The sequence below is a fragment of the Megascapheus bottae genome, chromosome 6, assembly GCF_031878675.1.
Source record: "Megascapheus bottae isolate mThoBot1 chromosome 6, mThoBot2.hap1, whole genome shotgun sequence".
NCBI lineage: Eukaryota > Metazoa > Chordata > Mammalia > Rodentia > Geomyidae > Megascapheus > Megascapheus bottae.
Genome location: NC_143514.1, coordinates 18349607 through 18371705, shown reverse-complemented (window position 1 = coordinate 18371705; position 22099 = coordinate 18349607). Strand labels below are relative to the sequence as shown.

At 38.3% G+C, this 22099-nt stretch overlaps 2 protein-coding genes across 9 annotated transcripts in view; one reads left to right on the top strand and one right to left on the bottom strand.

The window, feature by feature from the left end:
* The window catches only part of Aknad1 (AKNA domain containing 1), a 37527-nt gene extending 32226 nt beyond the window's left edge, over positions 1 to 5301 (top strand). For 4 of the 7 annotated variants that reach the window (XM_090334312.1, XM_090334313.1, XM_090334315.1 and 1 more), the window contains exons 7-9: positions 1935 to 2007; positions 3963 to 4092; positions 4801 to 5301. In XM_090334312.1, coding sequence (XP_090190438.1) covers positions 1935 to 2007; positions 3963 to 4092; positions 4801 to 4932 — 335 coding nt within the window. In that variant the 3' untranslated portion in view covers positions 4933 to 5301. Of the gene's footprint in view, positions 1 to 153; positions 213 to 1934; positions 2013 to 3962; positions 4093 to 4537; positions 4700 to 4800 lie in introns of those variants that run through there. The other 3 variants (XM_090334316.1, XM_090334317.1, XM_090334318.1) reach the window with 3 other exon arrangements.
* Stxbp3 (syntaxin binding protein 3) overlaps positions 4600 to 22099 on the bottom strand; it is a 69315-nt gene continuing 51815 nt past the window's right edge. Inside the window, exons 16-20 of one of the 2 annotated variants that reach the window (XM_090334311.1) lie at positions 20056 to 20148; positions 15253 to 15338; positions 12531 to 12682; positions 10708 to 10820; positions 4600 to 4664 (exon numbers count right to left, since the gene is read on the bottom strand). In XM_090334311.1, coding sequence (XP_090190437.1) covers positions 10726 to 10820; positions 12531 to 12682; positions 15253 to 15338; positions 20056 to 20148 — 426 coding nt within the window. In that variant the 3' untranslated portion in view covers positions 4600 to 4664; positions 10708 to 10725. Of the gene's footprint in view, positions 4665 to 10114; positions 10821 to 12530; positions 12683 to 15252; positions 15339 to 20055; positions 20149 to 22099 lie in introns of those variants that run through there. The other variant, XM_090334310.1, reaches the window with a different exon arrangement.

The window sequence follows — 22099 nt, the reverse complement described above, 5'->3', positions numbered from 1 at the left end:
GAATATTAGAAATCCACTTGGGTCCAATCTCTTAGAAGTTATTCTTCCATTTGTCAGATGCATTAGTTGAACCCACAGAAGTTAGGCAACATGCCAAGTCACAGTGGACATGCAGAGAATCTAAATTCCTAGTTTCTTTTTTTCTTTTCTTAGGTCTGTTGTGGGGCTTGAACTCTGGGCCTGGGTGCTGTCCCTGAGCACCTCAGCTCAAGGTTAGTACTCTACCACTTAAGTCACAGCACCATGTCCTTTTTTTTTTTTTGGCCAGTTCTGAGGCTTGAACTCAGGGTTTGGTCAATGTCTTCGGACACTTTTTTGCTCAAGGTTAACACTCTGTCACTTGAGCCACAGCACCACTTCTGGCTTTTTTCTGTGTGTGGTACTGAGGAATAGAACCAAGGGCTTCATGCATGTGAGGCAAGCACTTTACCACTAGGCTGTGCTCCTGGCCCCCACATCCAGTTTTCTGATTGTTAATTGGAGATAAGAGTTTCATACTTCTGGGGCCGGAAGTTTGGCCTAGTGGTTAAAGTGCTTGCCTAGCATGCATGAAGACCCGGGTTCGATTCCTTGGTACCACATACATAGAAAAAAGCCAGAAGTGGTGCTGAGGCTCAAGTGGTAGAGCTCTAGCCTTGAGAAAATCCAAGGACAGTGCTCAGGCCCTGAGCTCAAGCCCAGGACTGGCAAAAAAAAAAAAAAAAAAAGAGTTTCATACTTCTGTGCTGGGGCTGGCTTTTGCACTGTGATCCTCAGATCTCAGCTTCCTGAGTAGCTAGGGTTATATGCGTGAGCCACTGGCACTCAATCTTAGTAGCTAATAAAACTCCTCTTAAAGATTGAGTTTTCAACCAGGCACCACTGGCCACACGTATAATTGTAGTTACTCAGAAGGATGAGATCTGAGGTTTAAAGTTTGTGAGATTCTTACCTCCAAAAAGCTGGAAGAGGCTCAGTGGCAAGGTAAAGTACTAGTTTTGAACGTAAAAAGCTAAGGGAGAGAATCTAAGCTCTGAGTTCAAGCCCTAGGAATGGCACACGTATGTGTACACACATGCAAGTTGAATTTTGTTGAGTCCTCGTGGCTTATGAGTGAAACTCAAGCTACTCAGGAGGATGATATTTGGAAGATCTCACTTCAAAGCCAGTCTAGGCATCTCAAATTAACCAGCAAAATGCTGGCCTGGAAATGTGGCTCAAATGGTAGTGTTCCCAGAAACTGGTGGTTTATGCCTTCAATCCTAGCTGCTCAGAAGGAGGAGATCAGTCCAGGCAAGGAATGCCATGAGATTCTTATCGCCAAGTAACCATCAGAAAACAGAAAGTAGAGCTGTGGCTCAAAGTGGTACAGTGCTAGCCTTGAGCATAAAAGCTTAGAGACAGTGCCCAGGCCCCAAGTTCAAGCTCAAAGACCTACAACAACAACAAACCCACATGGTAGAGAGCTAGTTACAAGCAAGAAAGCTGAGAGAATGAATCCCCAAGTTCAAGCCACTTTATCAATGAAAGCATAAATAGGGGCTAGGAGTTTGGCTTAGTGGTAGAGTGCTTGTCTAAGCATGCATGAAGGCCAGGGTTCGATTCCTCGGTACCACATACATGTAAAAAGCCAGAAATGGTGCTGTGACTCAAGTTGTAGAGTGCTAGCCTTGAGGAAAAAGCTAAAGGACAGTACTCAGGCCCTGAATTCAAGCCCCAGGACTGGCAAAAAAAAAGCATAAATAAAAGTTAAATTGTTTTCCATAAATTTAGACTTGAAAAAAATTCCTTAATTTCTATCTTCCCTAACTTTCCTATTTACATATTTACTAAAGATATTTTCAAAATCTTTCATTCTTGCTGAAGTCAAAATGACACATTACTTACCATTAAGAGATGATTTTTTTGATAGTCTTGAATTTAATCATAGCTGACATTTTTTTCATCTTGTTCAGAACCGAAATGGATCCGTTCTCAGAGAGTGGATTCAAAATTCATTCAAAATGAATGTGAGGTCACACCAGGAAAGTAAGTATCATTTTATGATGACCAATAATAAAATCCACTATGACTGGTCAGATACATACATTATTATAAATATGTAACCAACATTTCTTGGTCATCTTATGATTATAAATAGTAGGGCCAGGATTCACATGTAAGCCTGTTTAGTGCTGAAGACAGAATATTGTGTTGAGGATACAAGGACAAAGTCAACTACTGTCTTCATGTTTACTGCTTTGAAAAAGGATCTGGATCATCTTTTTAGCAGTTGTGGGGCTTGAACTCAGGGCTTGGCACTGTCCCTGAGCTCTTTAGCTCAAAGTAATCTGCCACTTTGAACCACAGCACTACTTCTGGTTTTCTGGTGGTTAACTGGAGGTAAGTCTCAGAGAATTTCTTACTTTGAACTGCAGTCATCAGCTCAGCCTTCTGAGTAGCTAGGATTATGGGCATGAGACACCAGTGCCTAGCTGGTTCATCTTTTAAGTGCCAAGAAGGGCTTCTAATTTAGGGGTTCATGTAAGCTGAGCTCCGAAGGGTAAGTATGAATGGATTAGCAGGTATGGATAGGAGTGAAGAACACAACACATCTGAGGCTCTCTGAAGGGGGAAGGCTCTTGGAAGTCCAGAAATAGTGTGAAGCTGGACAAGATGAGGGAAGTCCAGATGGGCAGAGCCATCAGAGTTTGTCAGATACAGGGAGGACTTCAGACTTGAGAACAAGGAACTTTTAAAATAAAGGTGTATGTGTGTATGTTGTGTGTTAAAATATCACTGTACATACTGACAGAGCAGAACTGAATGAAGAGCCAAAGTTGAAGATCAGTTAAGAGACTAAAAAAATAACAGATGGGATAAAGGCTTCTTATCCAAGAGTGGTAGAGATAGAAGTCTGTGTATTTAAGAGCTATTGAAGGTAAGAGGCAGTAGAGTAAGCTAACTGTATTCCCTACCATAGGGTGGAGACTTCCTGAGTTTATATCTTGGCTATGTCTTTGGAAGGCGTGTCTGTTTTCTCATAGGTAAAATGAGAATAATAATTCATTGAGGTCTGAATCAATACATAAATAGCCCTGAGAATAGTATCTGGCTCATAAAAGGTACTCACCTAGGGATGGCTGTTATTAATACTGTTCAATATGGTGGCTGATAGGCTGCAAGGAAAAAGGACCCTGAAGCCCTTTGCACCACACTGCCATCCCCTGCCTAAGATGTTCATTAGGGATGCAGATGGCCTCTCACTTGGAGGATAGACAGCACATTACCTCAGCTACAGAAGCAACTCAGGTTACTGTGGAAGGGACAACAGGATGACAGGAGGTGGAGGCCACAAAGTATTTGATATGAGAGATTCTAGAGATGATACTGCTCACAAGCAGATGCATCAAAGTAAGTTAGCAGGGGGATGATATGAGGGCCCCGTCATGGGACCATGTACCACACAGGGTTATGAAGTACGATTCCTAGCAGGGTCCTTTACCCATACTTAGAGCAATACTGTGAACCTCGCCTCAAAACCGTGATGGTCGGGTACCTCATTGATGCCATGCAGACCATGCCTTAGAGGCAGTCATAATGACAGCATAGCATTCTGGGCAGGTATGTGCTGCTGACATAAACATGTACTTCTTTTATTCTTCTGGTCTCCTTGCTACATAAGATCACTGGCGCTAGGATGAAATCAACCCAAGGTGCTTGCAAGTGGTAGTTTTGTTTGTTTGTTTTGTAAGTAGTAGAATAGAAAGTTGGCTGAGAAAAGAATAAAAAGTGAATTAAAAACTCTTTGGAGTTTTGCCATCCAATTCCAAAATTAAAAAAAGAGATCCGTTCTGTGGGGCTCATTTTCTGAGGCTCAGCTGTGGTCTCTGAGAGCTATGAAAGGCAGGGACATGGGGCTTCCTCCATCCCCACAGCCTGGTCTGTTCCAAACAGATATGTGTGACACTTTATACAAGTACCAATGTGCTTTTGCCTTTCAGAAAAGATCTGAAGACCTTTACGGCCTACAGCTCAGACCCTGTACCACCCTCCATTCATCTCCACTCCTGCAGAGCCTCTAGAAGCCAAGCCTTATGTGACCTTAAAAATACTGAAGAAACAAATCCTAAGGTGAGGACTTAAGAGAAACAAAAAAATCCTAGAATCCTTGTAGTTTAAAAGTTTGGTCTTAAGAGAAAACTGGGTTTCAGAAACTACTCTGCTAAAACAATGTGTTCAGCACTAACCCAAAGCACATGGTCTTAGCCGCCACATGGTTTGTATTATTCCTCAACTTGGCTCCAAAGGAAATTTCTGGGAGAAAGTATTTTGTGGGTGGTACGATAGCTACAGGATTCCCTTGGCCTGGGTTTGTGGTTTGGATTCTGTTCTACTGACACTATGGTTAGGGCTGCCATCTGGTTTCTATTTCCAAACCAGAAAAAGCAATTCCCTGGTTACTTTCAAGTATTCCCAAACCCACACACGCACTGTATCCCTTGGTGTCCTCTCAGTGGTTATAGCCTCCAAGTCCCTTTGAAGCTCCCTAAGAACATCTTTTTTTCTTTCTCTGCAGCAGGGAAACAGTTCAACAGGTTGATGACCTCACCCTCTGATTCACGCTCAGCAGTCACGTGTTGATCTTTTCTCCTTTCCCCTGACAAATATATTCCATCTCAGACTGGTTTCCTAGGAAACAAACACTGAAAAACAGAAATAAACTGTGTGGAAAACAGAATGCTTCAAAAATTCCCTCTTGCAATGTTTAATAATGACAGAATCCAATTATCAGAAACATTAAGTTTAGATAACTAAAATATGTGGACTTTTCTTCTGTAGATGTTAAACTCGGCTTTGGATCATGCCCTAAAGACAGCCACCAGTTTGAAAAAAACTACTGATCAAATGATTAAAGATATTGCAGAAGATCTTGTCAAAGCACAGACATGGAGGAATCGATTGAAATTCTAGTTCAAGATAATCAAAAGGACAAAACCCCTAAAAAGCAGCACAGAAAACTTTATCTCCTTTCCCAAAGAATTTGACTTATTACTTACAGAAAAAATTTTTTTTCTAAAAATCTCACAACACTCATAATGGGTAACAAAGTACTTATGAAAAGGGGCCTTTGATTTTAAAATTAAAAGCAACTACATATTTATATTAAATCTGTGTTATTCCCTAACTCATGGCTTTCAAGTACCCTTCAAAGCCCCAGAGGGCTTTTCCTTCTTTTTTCTTTTCTTCCTAAGACCTCTTTTTTAAAAATTTTCTGCAGCATAGAATAGTTCATAATAAAATGAACTAAAACAAACTATCATTTAAAGTTTGAAAAAACTGTTGTCAGTGAAGATGGGGTGAAACAAATACTATTCCTTCACAATACCCTGTTTCTGCAGCAGAGAATAGTTCATAATAAAATGAACTAAAACTATCATTTAAAGTTTGAAAAAACTGTTGTCAGTGAAGATGGGGTGAAACAAATACTATTCCTTCACAATACCCTGTTTTTTGGAAGGTAATATGATTAACATGGATGTTTCTTGACTTATTGATCAGTACATACTGATAAATCCAGAGTAACCTGAAAATAACTCAAGTTTTAAAAAAAAGCATATGAAGACATCTAATCCACTGAACATCACTGCTTAGCAACACACCCCCCCCCTAAATACTATAGAGTATCTGTTTTACTTTGTGATTGTGTAGCTGACTGGGAGATGCCACCAACCAGAATCTAGGGAGTATACTGTTTTGCATCTCACTAGTACAGGAAAACGTAAGTTAAATTTGAAATACAGACTCTACTGAATGTATACTGATTCAAAGTCTAACCACTGCTAAGGGACTGTTTTGCCAAATTCTAAAAATTCCAAAAGCACTAATCATCTGGCCTGCAATGCCACTGCTAAGAACTTACAGACAATTCACACAATATGCCAACACTGGATCCCTGACAGAAGCATCTTCAGTGCTGGTGGCTCATGACTGTAATCCTAGCTACCCAGGAGGCTGAGATCTGAGGATCAAGGTTCAAAGCCAGCCTGAGCACAAAAGTCCTTTAGACTTTTATCTCCAATTAACCACCAGAAAACCAGAAGTGGTGCTGCGTGACTGAAGTGGTAGGTGCTAGCCTTGAGCTGAAGAGCTCAGGCCCAGAGTTCAAGCCCTATGACACCCTCCCCACCCCTCCCCCCCCACAATCTGCAGACGTTTAGTAAAAAAAAGCTATAACTCTAGCCACTGAAAAGAAGCAGTGAAAAAAATCAAGATGCCTGACAACATTTCTAGCATGATCTAATTTGTGCATGCTTTTACAGGTTTACATATTCTCCAGAAAAATTCACAACCACCTTAAGCAACCTCTAAAAAATGGAGTTCTGAGAGGAATAATTTTTTACTTTTGTTTATTGTACTGTGTGAAATTCCTGTCGTATGCTTATTACATTATTTGTTTAAAGATCTTTGTTGGTCAAGTTTAGCGCGGTGGCTCATGCCTGTAATCCTACCTACTCAGGAGGCTGAGATTTGAGTATTGCAGTTCAAAGCCAGCCCAGGCACTAAAGTCTGTGGCTCATCTCCAATTAACCACTAGAAAACTGGAAGTGGGGTGCTGTGGCTCCAGGGCTAGGGTGGTGGTCTTGCACTGAAGAGCTCAGGGACAATGCCCAGGCCCAGAGATAGGGCAGTAGTAGCCTTGAGCTGAAGAGCTCAGGGACAACACCCATGCTCAGAGTTCAAGCCCCATGACTTATCCCTTCCCCTCCCCGCCAAAAAAAGATTGGTCAAGAATACACAAATCTATCAGTTGTAGATTAATAAAATCTTAGAAAATAATTGCTGGAAACTGCATACCAGATATCAAGTTCTAATATTCTCCATAGAATTGCCAGAGCAAACTCTTGATTTGGTTCTTTAGAGAAAGAATATAGACTTTCCCCTCTTGAGGACTTCTAACTCCACATACTCTAAACATTCAAAAAGGTTTCTCAACCCCCAGAGTTTAGCCTGGAGGAGACTCTCCTGCCAACCAAGACAGCTGCTGTTTGTCTAGCTGGCTGGGGAATGTGCTATATTTAACTTTGGGGCTTAGAAAGTGGTTTAGGGCACATTGGAAGAGATAATGCAAAGACCAACATTAAGGTAATCCTAATTTTGTGGCTGAATTTGCTTTTTAGATTGTGGCACTAAAGGAAGCCAGGGAAGACATATGACAAGATTCTAAGAACAGGATCTCAAATTGTGTGTTCTGTTGAATAAAATTCTGGGGAAGTCTTTTTTTTTTTTTTTAAACTGAACTCTGGCACTAGACTCCAACAGACAAATACAAACCAGAGCGGAACCTCTCTTGCCAAGTGCTATGTAGTTTAAATGACCTTTAAATGTCTCCCCTACTCCAATCCAGAAGATTCAGTACCCTGTCAGAAGAGGCCTGTCAACCTGAGCTATCATAAGGAAGTCCCTTCTGCTTTGACCTTTGTAAGGAAAGTAACTTTGAAATAACTTACAGGGTTTCAGATAATTAACTATGTACGCTTAGCATTTATGCTCTATAATTCAACCATCTTTTTCTTTACTAAAATGATAAAAAATAATTTGAGATTTTCAGAATAAATTGTAATACAATCTGATTAAAAAGTAGAATACATTAAAAATGACTTACAGGGTTTTTATGTTGGTTTTTGTTATTGTTTTTATTATTTTATTTCTAAAAGTTTTTCTTGTGATAGGAAGCAAACCAAAACTTTATATGCTTTCTTTAGTAATATTTAGATGTTGCTGCTCTTAGAAAACTGCACAGCAAGTTACTTCCTATGAAGTTTATGGTAGCTGTCAAATAAGCTCCATATAGCCAAATATATCTGTTCTTTAATTTCTATCTTTATATACCATGTTTACCTTTAATTTATATGGGTATCTTACATAATAGAATAGTCTAATTTCCATAAAGTTATAATCCTCATGTAAATTCTGGACTTACTACAGGAACAGGCACATGATTACAGGTCACAGAAAGATAGTTGGACACATCTTTTATAAAAATGTTAAATGGGCTGGGTGCAGTGTCTCACACCTGTAATCCTAGCTACTCAGAAGGCTGAGATCTGAGGATCAAGGTTCAAAGCCAGCCCAGGCACAAAAGGACCTGAAACTCTTATCTCTAATCTCTCAAAAATGGGACTTGGCTCAAGGGTAGGGTTGTAGCCTTGAGCTAAAGAGCTGAAGGACAGTGCCAAGGCCTATAAGCCCCACGGCCCACCAAAAAAAAAAAGAGTCAAATGGGCTGAGAATGTGGCTTAGTGGTAGAGTGCTTGTTTAGCATGCATGAAGCTCTGGGTTCCATTCCTCAGTACTACATACACAGAAAAAGCTGGAAGTGGCGCTGTTGCTCAGGTGGTAGAGTGCTAGCCTTGAGCAAAAGAAACAATGTCCAGGCCCTTGAGATCAAGCCCCTGGACTGGCAAAAACCAAAAACCAAACCAAACAAAACAAAAAACAAGCAAAGGAGCAGAAACTAGATACCTAAGGTTATCATAATCTGTGATGCAAAAGACAGGAGCTAGTGCTGCTGTGGCCACAGAATTGTTTCACAGGGAGAAACAAGATGATGAGACATTAAAACCTCGAGTATGATCGCTACAAACAATTCCTTCCTGTCTCTATTGGCAAAGCTAGAGAAGATGGCCTCTGCCAGCTTTTTACTTTCCAAATCTTAGCCAATTGCATAAGGGATTCTAAAGGGCTCAGAACCTTACTCTTTTCTAGTTTTTAATCTCCTGTGGTATGCAGGAGTGGAGGCATGGTACACAATACTAAGTGAAAATATGTAACATGTATTCTTTTTCTTTTTTTTTTTTTTTTTGGCCAATCTTGGGCTTCAGCTTAGGACCTGAGCACTGTCCTTGGGCTTTCTTAAAGCTAGAGCTCTACCACTTGAGCCACAGCACCACTTCTGGCTTTTCTGTTTATGTGGTACCAAGGAATCGAACTTAGGGCTTTGTGCATGCTAGGCAAGTTCTGTACTACTATACTAGGCCAACTCCCAGCCTCTGTCCTTGGGCTTTCTCAAGGCTAGAGCTCTAACACCTGAGCCACAGCACCACATCTGGCTTTTTTATGTGTATGGTAACTGAGGAATCGAACCCAGGTCTTTGTGCAAACATTCTACCACTAGGCCAAACTCCTGGCCCTTAATATATATTCTTACTATAAAATTGGTGTAGATAGGTAAGTTATTCAAAAAAAAAACTGTTCTAGAAGAAACCCAAATCTTCTGCATACACAGAAGATATTTCTAAATATAAAATAAAATTCTGAAACCAAATAAAAATGATACCTCTTTTGACATAAGTAACAGGGCAACAGATGTGGCTCAGTTATTAGCATGCATGAGGCCCTGGGTTCAATTCACACACACACACACACACACGGCAAAACATTTAGATGGAATCATGGCTCAAGCGGTAGAGCATGAGCCAAGCAAATGTGAGACCTTGAGTTAATACCTCCAAAATCAACAAAAAATTATTTAGGCATGGCTTATGCCAATGATCCTAGCTACTCAGGAGATAAAATCTGGAGCATCACAGTTTAAAACCAGCCTGGGCAGAAAAGTCCAAGAGATTCCATTTTCAAAATAAGCAGCAAAATGTTGTGCTGTAGATGAGAGTCAAGGAGTAGAGAGCCATCTAAGAGAGCAAGTCAATCAAATGTGAGACCCCTCCCTCCTGAAAAAAAAAGCAATGATATTTTCCAAGATTTTAATTACACAAATCCTTAGATAAGCTGATATTACTAGGAAACTGCATTATAGAATGAGTATAAGTCTACCAAGGTATATAATCAAATATTACAACATTACTTGTAAAAGCAAAATGGAGTGATATATAAAATTATGGTCCATGAAATGACAGAATGAGGACAAGTCAAGTAAAAAAAGATATGAAATAGGAGGTTACTTTGGTATAACATGAACATACTTGCAGACATATTCTTATTGTCTTAATTTTATACAAATATATTCTTTTTGAAAAAGTAATCAGAGTTACCTTGGTGAAAGTACTGGGATATTTTTTTCTTCTTTGCAATTCTAATTTAGAACTTTAAAATTTCCCAACTTTCCCCTCCCACAAGGAAAAAAAAAACTCAGACAAATTTTCCATGTGTTTATTTTCTCTTAGAATGCTCACGATTTTGTTTTGTAATTTAAATATACATAATTTCAAAATCACATAAAATTGTGTTCTAAACCTTAGAAGCATCTGGTAAAGTGGTATACACTGTGAAATCATCTTATTAATAATTGGAATTACTTTACACATAAAAGAAATTATATATTTGAGTTAAAAGAAAAAACTACTTATAGGAAATAATTCTATCATACATATTTACAGTTTTTACTTTTATAACCTATTCATTTAATATTGTTCTTTAAAAAAACTATTTACTTTGACAACTAAGTATATAATGGGTAATTAGTACACATAGGCATAGTTGTGAAAAATTACCCATAATTCTAATACATTCTGCCTCAAAGAAGAAAACCTTTAGAAATTGTTTAGAAAGCATCTTAATATGTCTTATCATCTATAAAGCAGCAATATTTAAATTATTAGAAATGATAAATCCAATGAAACAATCTCTTAAGAAATATACTTGAAAAGCTATTTCATAAAATATTTACATTGTTTAAATTACATGATAGCAGTATTTCATATTCTATTTTAGTTGAGCATTAATAAACACCTCTAAAGTAGAAAAACGCTACTCATCCTTAATAAAAGAGACTTTATCCTTGGGTTTATTCAGCATCTTTATGTCATCCAACAGCTTTTTGGGTGTTAAAATATGTGTTGAACCTGGTAGGAAAAAAAGACAGCTTTTCAGAGCCAGCAATTATTTTTTATTGGCTCAATCTACTATTTTGTCCTTTATATATACAAAATGTTTACACCATTTTAACAAAGTTTCTATAAGATACCTTGCCTATACAATTTCGATCTTCCCTTGTCACTGAACAGGCTCAGTAACTTTTCAGAAACACTTCCCATTTCTCATGTTTCATCTACTTTGGGTTATATACTAAAGGACAAAATGGAATGTTCTCTATTTTCAAATCAGAACTATACTGGTTTTTCATCCAATAACAAAACTTCTAAGCAACGCTGTGAATCAAGGCTTCTCATGTAAATCCTGCGCTTCCCTGGGTCAGTAGAATTTACCTATCAGTGGTTTTGAAACTGAAATTTGTTTTGTGGTACCAGAATTTAAACTCAGGACTTCACACTTGCTTGGACTGCTTGCTAGGCAGGTGCTCAATCACTTGAACTCCAACATTGCTTTTTGGTAATTATTTTGGGATAGAATGTAGCAAATTTTCTGCCTTGGGTGGTCTTGAACTACTCTCCTGAGTAGTTAGGCTTTACAGGCAAGAGTCACTGGCACCTGGCAGACTGCAATTCTTAAACTCAGTTCTACATGGCTCTCACCAATGTAAGATCCATGCCCATAAAAATTTAAAATATTTAAACAGGAATGTATTTATGAGTCTAAAATTACTTAATGATTACTGCAAACAAAATTAAATAAGGTTATTTTCCCCAAATCAAATAGTATTTAAAACAAAAATGCATCAAAAGACTAATAAAGGAAATTAACTTCAGCGAATCAGATAAAACTTTTTTTTTTTTAAGGTAGTGTGGGTTTTAACTGAGGTATTTACACTTGCAAAGCAAGGATTCTACCAGTTGAGACATGTCCATGCCCCTTCTGCCTCTTTTATTTTTGAGTTGCTTTACACATTGGGTTTAGCTTTTTCTCTCAGGTCGGCCTAGGACATGCTCTTTCTATCTACAGTTTCCCATGTGTGTGGGACCACAAATGTGTACCACTCAGTTTTTTCTGCTGAGGCTGCCTTTTAAACCAAAATCATCCCAATCTCTGCCCCTTGAATATCTGGGATTATACTGAACAGAGCAGATAAAACACATTATGGTTAAAATAATTCTTTTTGCATTTAGTTTTAGCTATATGACACAAGATGAAATTTTACATGGAAGTTTTTGCACTTAGAATTTTTTTGCATGTGCCAGTACTCTTGTTTAGCTCTCTTGTTTACTAGCACAAGGCTGGTACTTGACCATTAAAGCCATACCTAATTCTAGCTTTTTGCTGATAAATTGGAGGTATAAGCCTCATGGTTTTGTTTATCCTAGATAGCTGCAAAGTTAATTACATGTCAGCATCCTGAACGGCCACGATTACAAGTGTGAACAACCAGTACCCAGTTTAGAATTCATTTTTAAAAAAATAGAAAAAGAATCCTAGCTACTCAGGAGGCTGAGATTTGAGGATTGCAGTTCAAAGCCTGCCCAGGCATGAAAGTTCATGAGACTTTTACCTCCAATTAACTAACAGAATACTGGAAGTGGTGCGGTGGCTCAAGTGGTAGCGCAACAGCCCAGTGAGCTAAAGAGTTCAGTGACAGTGCCCAGGCCCAGAGTTAAAGCCCCATGACCAACCAAAAAAAAAAAAAAAAGGGAAAATGAATGGATGGATGGATGGATTACCAATAATAACTTCACAGGATTTATGTGCCTGAGAAACTTCATAAGCACAACGCATTTCAGAGTATGTAATTCCTCCAATTACAAAAATAATAAGTTTTGACCCATTTTTCCGGTCTAGTTCTAGATAATTAGTTCTGGGTTTCTGGCGAGCACTAAAAAGAAAGAAAACAAACATGTTAAAAACATTTCCATCAAGACTTAGAAAAAATAATATTAAGTGAAGTAAGCCAGACTCAAAGGAATATATGCCCAATAGTCTCCCTCATTTGTCATAATCAGCAGAAACCTTGGGCTCTCCTAGCAGAGATTTACAATAGAACAAAATCTAGAGACATTAGACCAAACAGTATGACACTAAATGTAAGGACCTCCAGGATAAGGAAACAAAAGCCATATAATGAATGACTGTTGTTCTTAATGTACTATGCCATCTCTTTTGCCATCCCTTGGTTATCTCATATTGTTACAATATCTCATCTTGTTATCTGATATATTTTATATGTGCTTAATTGGTTATTTGAAATTGGATAGGGAAGGGGGAAATCAAGATAAGCGGGGGGAGGGTGGGAGGGAAATGGGGACCATGTCATGAGAAAGAATATCAATGTTTGTGAAGATATGCACCTTTTATCTGGTGAATATATGTAACCCTTCTATTCATCACAATAAAAAAAACATTTCCATCATGTTTACAAGATCTTTGTGAAGAAATTTTTATTTTGTTTTGTAATCTTGGGATCTGAACTCAGGGACTCATACTTGCTAGACAGGTGTGAGTCCTCCACTACTTCTCTAGCCCCCCTTGTGTGTGTGTGTGTGTGTGTGTGTGTGTGTGTGTGTGTGTGTGTGTGTGTGTGTGTGTGTGTGTGTGTGTGTGTGTGTGTGTGTGTGTGTGTGTGTGTGTGTGTGTTTGAGATAAGGTCTTACTTACTTTATCCCCAGATCAGCATGCCCTATGATTCTATTTGTGCTTCCCCACATTCTTCGTTTGACAAGTTTGTGCTACTGTGTCCAACTAATATGATTGAAATAAGTCTTAAGAACTTTTTTCTGTCAGTTGTGAACACTCAAGCTTGAACTCTTGGCCTGGGTATTGTCCTTGAGCTCTTTAGCTCAAGGCTTCTGCTTTACCACTTCAGCCATAACACCACTTTCTTTCTTTTTAATTTGCCTGGGAAGGTCTCAGACCATAATCTTTCCCATAGCAACTCTTTTATAAAGCCTAATTCAACCAAACTTAATTAGTTATGTTTAGTTTCAAAAATGATTTGAACATATAGACTTAGGTAGGACAGCCTCATTTTAAGTTTATAATTTTAATGAATCACTCATATTAAAAGATTTATCTTAAAAAACAAAAGTCACTTATAGTCTACCTCAGCATTTTCACCTATAAAGTAGAGCTAACATTCTTATTCATTTTACATGAAGACAATATACCTAAAAAGTCTGATTCACTGAAAAACAATTTTTTTTTCTGGATCCGGGTGGCTCATGCCTATAATCGAAGCTACTCTGGAGGCTGTGATTTGAAGAATGCAGTTTGAAGCTAGCCCAGGCAGGAAAGTCCATGAGACTCTTATCTCCAATTTACCACCAGAAAATCAGAAGTAGTGCTGTGGTTCACAGTGGTACAGTGTTAGCCTTGAGTTAGAAAACTCAGAAACAGTGCCCAGGCCCTGAGTTCAAGACCTAGAACTGACAAAAAACAAAAACAAAACCAAAGTCTCCAAAGATTTCATTATGAATTGTGTGTGTGTGTGTGTGTGTGTGTGTGTGTATGTGCTAGTATTGGGGGTTGAGCTCAAGGCCTAGGCATGTCTCTGAGCTTCTTTTGCTCAAGGCTGGCACTCTGCCTCTTGAGCCACAGTGCCACTTTCAGCCTTTTCTGTTTAGGTGGCACTGAAGAATGGAACCTAGGGCTTCATGCATGCTAGGCAAGGACTCTACCACCAAGCCACGTTCCCTGCCCCCCGCCCCTTTTATGTTGTTTTTTAATCAGACAGTGAAGTGATAGTGGCTCAGTAATCCTAGCTACTCAGGAGATCTGAGGACTAGGGTTTGAAGCCAGACCAGACAGAAAAGCCCATGAGACTCTTATTTCCAATTAACTACCAAAAAAGCTAGAAGTGGAATTTTGGCTCAAGTGGTAGAGCATTTGAGCAAAAAAGCTCAGGCACAGTGCCCAGGCCTTGAGTTTAAGCCCCAATACTGATACATACACACACAAAAATTCCATAATGAAATCTTTGGTATTAGAGGCATGGCTCAGTTGGTAGAGTACTAGCCAATAAGGGCAAATTTCAGTGTCAGGTACTGAATTTGAGTCCATGTCTTGGACATTAAAAAAAAAAAAAAGAATGGCACTGAGACTGTAAGCATTTGAAGATATAAAGGGGATGAGAACAGATACTAATCTGGAGCTGATAAATATTGGGATACCCCTTGCAGAAAATTATGATGGTAGCTTGGCTGGATCTGGTTCTAAGTAAGGACACATGCATATTTGATAGCCTAACGTTTTCATCCCAACTAATGTGGGCATTGCATCATTCTGAAATTTAATAGGGAAATCTTGGGTGTAAGGATATGCTTGACTGTGCTAAATGAACTGCTAGACTACTTGCATGCGAGAACATGTGCAGTACCTGTGTACCATTTCTAGTTATTAGTTTGTAGTGTCATACTGAAAATTTCACTGACTTTCATGTATAGGTTTTACCTTACAGCTCCAGAACCATTCCATACTGCTGGATACTGGGAACAATATGGCCATTCTTTTAAATCTAACCTATTATCAATGGCATCCTAGGGAAGAAAGAGAGTTAACACCATCAAGAAAATGCTGTAAGATCAGGACTTGGTTTTTTGCCTTGCATGAAGGCCAAACTTGTATTTACAACTAATAAATATTAAGGGCATATACTTAACATAAGAAGATCTCTTTGCTTATCCTGGGGCTTGAACTCAGGGCCTGAGCACTGTCCTTGGGCTTTCTCAAGGCTAGAGGTCTGCCACTTGAGCCACAACACCACTTCCAGCTTTTCCTATGTGCTACCGAGGAATTAAACCTGGATCTTTGTGCATTGCTAGGTAAGCACTCTACCACTAGGCCAAACTCCTGGCCCCTGATCTCTTTCTTTGAGCTCTACATACTCTGCTTTAAAAAATAATATCATCATTTATGTATTAAACTAATATTGTTTTTGCAGATGAAACTTTTTATTTGGAAGGTCCTGCATTGGTAGGAGGACCTTTTAGCCCTAGAGTATTAGGAGTTCCTGACTATCATTCCAATCCTTATACACCTTGAAGGCTTTTTCCTTCATAGTAGTGGCTCTAAAATCTGAGGTACATACCTGGCCTAGAGATTCTCAAGCCAATCCATGAATGTGGGCATTTTGATTTTTAAAAAAAGCTTTATAGGCGGTGGCTCACGCCTGTAATCCTAGTTGCTCAGGAGGCTGAGATTTGAGGATCAAGGTTCAAAGCCAGCCGGGCACAAACCCAGGCCAAGATCAAGCCCCATGACCCACAAAACAAACAAACAAAAAAACCTTTTCCTGGCCGGGAGTTTGGCCTAGTGGTTAAAGTGCTTGCCTGGCATGCACGAAGACCCGGGTTCGATTCCTCGGTACCACATACATAGCAAAAAGCCGGAAGTGGTGCTGAGGCTCAAGTGGTAGAGCTCTAGCCTTGAGAAAGTCCAAGGACAGCGCTCAGGCCCTGAGCTCAAGCCCAGGACTGGCAAAAAACAAAAAACAAAAAACCTTTTCCTATCTGAGTGCTACATTTTATGATATACTTGGTGTACAAATATACCACATAATATTTTATTAGTGTGGTAATCTATAATATGTCAACATAGGTTTATGATGTATTTTTCATAATTCGATGATTGCCACAGCTTAGAGATCTCTACATGACAAAATAAATAGTACTGAAAACTGGCCACAAATCTGAGCATGGTGGCTGTAGTTCTAGCACTGAAGAGGCTGACGGTAGATTTTGAGTTCTAGGACTTTATAGCAAGACTCTATCAAAATTAAATCAAAACCCAAAACATAAAACACAAAAATAGTGGGTACAATGAGTGAGCACAAAGTAACGAAAGAAGGCCAGGAGTTTGGCCTACTTGTAGAGTGCTTGCCTACCATGCATGAAGACCCAGGTTTGATTCCTCGGTACCATATACATAGAAAAAAGCCAGATGTGGTGCTGAAGCTCAAGTGTAGAGCTCTGGCCTTGAGAAAGTCCAAGGACAGTGCTCAGGGCCTGAGCTCAAGCCCAGGACTGGCAAAAAAAAAAAAAAAAAAAAAGGAATGAAAGAATATTTCAATAAGACTGTAAGAAAGGAACAAACCAGGATGGGAATGTGATGTGGCTTAGTGGTAGAGTGCTTGCTTAGCATATATGAAGCCCTGCGTTTGGTTCCTCAGTACCACATAAACAGAAAAGGCCAGAAGTGGCTCTAGGGATCAAGTGGTAGAGTGCTATCCTTGAGCAAAAAGAAGCTCAAGAACAGTGGTTAAGCCTTGAGGTAAAGTACCTGGACTGGCAAAAAAAAAAAAAGAAAAAAAAGAAAAAATCTAAACACCTAAGATAGTTGATCGCCTGAATTTAACATATAAATTATTGTTAAAAGACAAGAATGTTGCCAGGAACTGGTGGCTCATGACCATAATCTTAGCTACTCAGGAGGCTGAGATCTGAGGATTGTGGTTCAAAGCCAGCCCAGGCATGAAAGTTGAAAGTCTGTGAGACTCTTATTTCCTATTAACCACCAGAAAGCCTGAAAGTGGGAAGTGGCGCTGTGGGTCAAGGGGTAGGGCAGTATCCTTGAGCTGAAGAGCTCAGGGACAGAGGCCAGGGCCAGTTTATGTCCCATGATGGATAGACAAAAAAAAAAAAGTTAACTAAAAAAAGGTTAAACTAAAAAAAAGTTTTTTGGTTTTTTTTTTTTTAGTTTAAAGGAATTACTTAGCTCTGCATAATCACTGCAGGAAAGGGGGAAAACTGTTACATGAAATAAAATGTAAATTCTTTAGATTTCATTTTTTGTATGTGTACCAGTACTGGGACTTGAACTCAGGTCTTGAGCTCTTGCTTGACTTTTTTCACTTAAGGCTGACATTCTACTACTTGAGCCACACTTCCAATTCTGAAATTCTTTAAATTATTCATAAACATTTACGTATGTGCAAATGACATTAACTAAGCAAAACAGGAAAATCATAACAACACATTGGATTAAATTAGCATCCAAAGGAAAGTAGAAATTGGGTTTAAAACAGGAATAAACAAGGGTATGAGCAACTTTTAAATTAGCTTATTTCATAATTTCATATAAATACTACTTTTTTTTTTTTTTTTTTGCCAGTCCTGGGCTTGAGCTCAGGACCTGAGCACTGTCCTTGGACTTTCTCAAGGCTAGAGCTCTACCACTTGAGCTTCAGCACCACTTCCGGCTTTTTTTTTTTCTTCTATGTATGTGGTACCGAGGAATCGAACCTAGGTATTCATGCATGCTAGGCAAGCACTTTAACCACTAGGCCAAACTCCCGGCCTGAATACTACTTTCTTAAATTCTTTATGGCATAGAATTTAATCCAGAATCACATGATTACATGTTATATTTTGTTTTGTTTTAATTTTGGCAGTATATAGGAGTTTGAACTCAAGGCACTGAACTTGTTAGGGAGGTACATTATCACTTAAGCCAGGTTTCCATACTATTTTAAAAAGCAAACAGTACTAAAGCATCATTTATCAATTGTATCTAATAGCCAACTCTAGTGAAATTTACACTTTAATCACAATACTTATCTCAGAAAATGAGTATTTCTAATAGTGGCATATGTATGAATGTTATTTTGTTAAACTTTCATTCAAATAATCTAACATTCTATGTAGTTAAAACAATAGCAAAGTCTTTATGTAAACTAATTCACACTATATAGTTATTTGAAACAATAGCACATTTTCTTAATAAGCTCATACCTGTAACCCTATCTACCAAGGAAGCTATAATATTAGGATCACTGTTCAAAGACAGCCTGGGCAGTAAAGTCTATGAAAGTCATCTCCCATTAACCAGGAAAAAGACAGAAGTTGAGCAGTGGTCCAAGTTGTAGAGCACTAGCTTTGTACAAAAAAATTCAAAGAACTGCCTAGAGGAAAAGCTCCAGGACTGGTACCACCCTGCCCCCTTGCAAAAAAAGTGTATGTGTACTTGTATTTGATTAATTAGCTTATTTATGTAAAGAGAGCCTATGGTGAATAAAGATTAATAGAATATATAAAGAGCTCAGAAAATTAAATACAAAAAACCAACTAATAAATCAACAAATGAATAAAACAGTTTTCAAAAATTCCAAATGTCAGCTGGGAGTTTGGCCTAGGGGTAGAGTGCCTGCCTAGCATGCACGAAGACCCAGGTTCAATTCCTCAGTACTACATATATAGAAAAAAGCTGGAAATGATGCTGAGGCTCAAGTGGTAGAGCTCTAGCTTTGAGAAAATCCAAGGACAGTGCTCAGGCCCTGAGCTCATGCCCAGGACTGGCAAAAAAAAAAATACAAATGTCTAACAAACACATGATAGAAAAGAAAGTCAAAACAACATTGAGATTCTACTTCATCCGTGTCAGAATGGCTATCAGAAAACAGACAACAAATGTTAGTGAGAATGCAACAGATGTGAAGCTGTTAGTAGGAATGAAAAATAGTATAGTATGGAAAACAACACTAGGAAAGATTTTAAAAAAAGAACCAAATTGTATAAAAAAATAACAAACCCCTAGCATATGATTTTGCCATACCACAATGCTAGCTATACCTGAAGGAACTTGAGGTCAGCAAATGAATGAAACTGTAACTCATTAGGCTAGGTGGAATAAGCCAGACTCAGAAAGAAAAATAGTGCATATTATTTTTCATTTGTGGAATCTAGATCCAAAAATACAAGGAATATATGACCTTAAGTGGAGGACTATTTGAGGAAAACAGGTAAGTGGAAGAAAGGAAGGAGATAAGGTGGAGACAGGTAAGAGTGAAAGTCCATTATATGTTATGTATGAAAAAGTCATATTGAAACTCTCTCTCTCTCTTTTTTTTTTGCTAGTCCTGGGGATTGAACTCAGGACAGGAGCACTGTCCTTGGGCTTTCTCAAGGCTTGAGCTCTACCACTTGAGCCACAGTACCACTTCTGGCTTTTTCCATCTATCTGGTACCGAGGAATCAAACCCAGGTCTTTGTGCATGCTAGGCAAGCACTCCACCAGTAGGTCAAACTCCCAGCCCTGAAACTCTCAATTTTGAGCAATAAAAAATTGTATATTTTTCAAAAGACTGTACCATAAGTCTCCTCTCTTCCTCTGATCCTTGATAGAGTCTTTTCTGAGAATCCTCTAGCACTGCAGAAAATACCTGCCCATTAGACATGTTCAGAATGACAAGGAAATATATAAAGAGAAAGAAATACTGTAGTAAGGACATCCATATATAAAGAGAAAGATGATTTTTACCTCCATAATATCTTTGATAAAAGGTGTCCATCGAGAAAGCTGAAAAGTTTCTTCTGCAGATCGATCTTTTCTTAATGGTTTGCCTTGTTGAGACTAATATAAAGGAACAAATTAAAAAACAATAATATAGGACTGCCCTGGGCTTGAGCTCAGGGCCTGAGCACTGTCCTTGGACTTTCTCAAGGCTAGAGCTCTACCACTTGAGCCTCAGCACCACTTCCGGCTTTTTTCTATGTATTTGGTACCAAGGATTCGAACCCGGGTCCTGATGCATGCTAGGCAAGCACTTTAACCACTAGGCCAAACTCCCGGCCCAACATTCTGTTTCTTAACAAAAATATTCAATTTACCATCAAATATTATATTTGACTTAAAATAGTATGGCAGTGCCTGCTTAAAAACAACTAAACTAGCCATGTTTAGACAAATAAAAATATAATGTTTAGTGAGAAGGAGTGAGATTCTGAATAGAATTCTTTTAATTTTGACTTTGAGATTTTCTGGTTCTTTTTTTAGTGTTAGAAATTAAAACAAAGTGTTACACTTACCAAACAAGTGCTTTACCACTAAGCTCTACTCCTAGCTTTGAGTCTACCTTTTTTTAAAAAAAATTTATACCATTTATTTAGTTAATTCTGTTTTTCATTGTTTTTTAAATTTAATTTTATTGACAGGGTGATATACAGAGGGATTACAGTTACACATATAAGGTAGTGAGTATGCTTTTTACAAGTAACTAAAATCAAGTGATGCTTACATGCTAATTTAGATTAACACTTTGTGACTTTTTTTGCTTTTTTTAATTATTTATTAACATTGATTTTTACATCATATTTCAAATGACGTGTTTAACAAACAAGTATTCAAGAAGGGAATCTATATAATCATTGGCACTTAGTTTTTAGAACATAATCAAAATTAGGCTAAGGGTTTGTATATCATAGATACATATTAATCTATGTAATAAAACATTATGTCTATAGAGTCACAGGTTTTTTTTTTTTTTTTTTTTTTTTTTTTTTGCCAGTCCTGGGCTTGAGCTCAGGGCCTGAGCACTGTCCTTGAACTTTCTCAAGGCTAGAGCTCTACCACTTGAGCCTCAGCACCACTTCCGGCTTTTTTCTATATATGTGGTATCAAGGAATCGAACCCGGGTCTTCGTGCATGCTAGGCAAGCACTTTAACCACTAGGCCAAACTCCCAGCCCAGTCACAGGTTTTTATGTCTATGTAGTTGTGTTTATATTTCCCATACCATGTCCATAGCATTAGGTATGCAAATACTGAGTCCTCGTTCTTGTACTGTTGGGATCTAATGGCCATATATTAAGGATACCATGTGTGAGAGAATATAATTATTTTTCTGCACTATATTAAATGTTAAAATGTTTAATTAAAATATGACAAATTATTACTATAAACAAATCATAAATAAAAAGGCGTAAATAACAAACTGGGACAATAAACACAAATTCACTAGAAAAATACACTCATCCAAATTGTATATGGAAAAGCGAAGAAACTATTTTAATTTTCTTAATAAAATCTACCAAGAAATGCAAACAAGAGTTTTTTTCTTAAAAAAAAAATAAAATCTACAGTGTAAAAAAAAAAAAAGGAAAAAGAACTGGATACCAGTAGCTCATTCCTATAATCCTAGCTACTTAAGAGGCTGATATCTGAGGATGACAGTTCAAAGCCAGCCCAGGCAAGAAAGTCTGTGAGACTCTTATCTCTCCAATTAACAACCTAAAAGCTAGAAGTAAAGCTGTGATGCTGTGGCTGGAGTGGCAAAAGCTTAGGGGTAGCACCAAGGCTCTGGGTTCAAACCCCAGTACTGGCATGTCCATACAAAATCCGTGGTGTGAATGTGCACAAGGATTCCTTGTGGCATTGGTGGCTTACACCTATAATCCTAGTTACACAAGAGGCTGAGATTTGAAGATTACAGTTTGAAGCCAGCCCCGGGAGGAAAGTCTGTGAGACTTTTTTTTTTGGCCAGTCCTAGGGTAGAACTCAGGGCCTATGCATTGTTCCTGAGCATC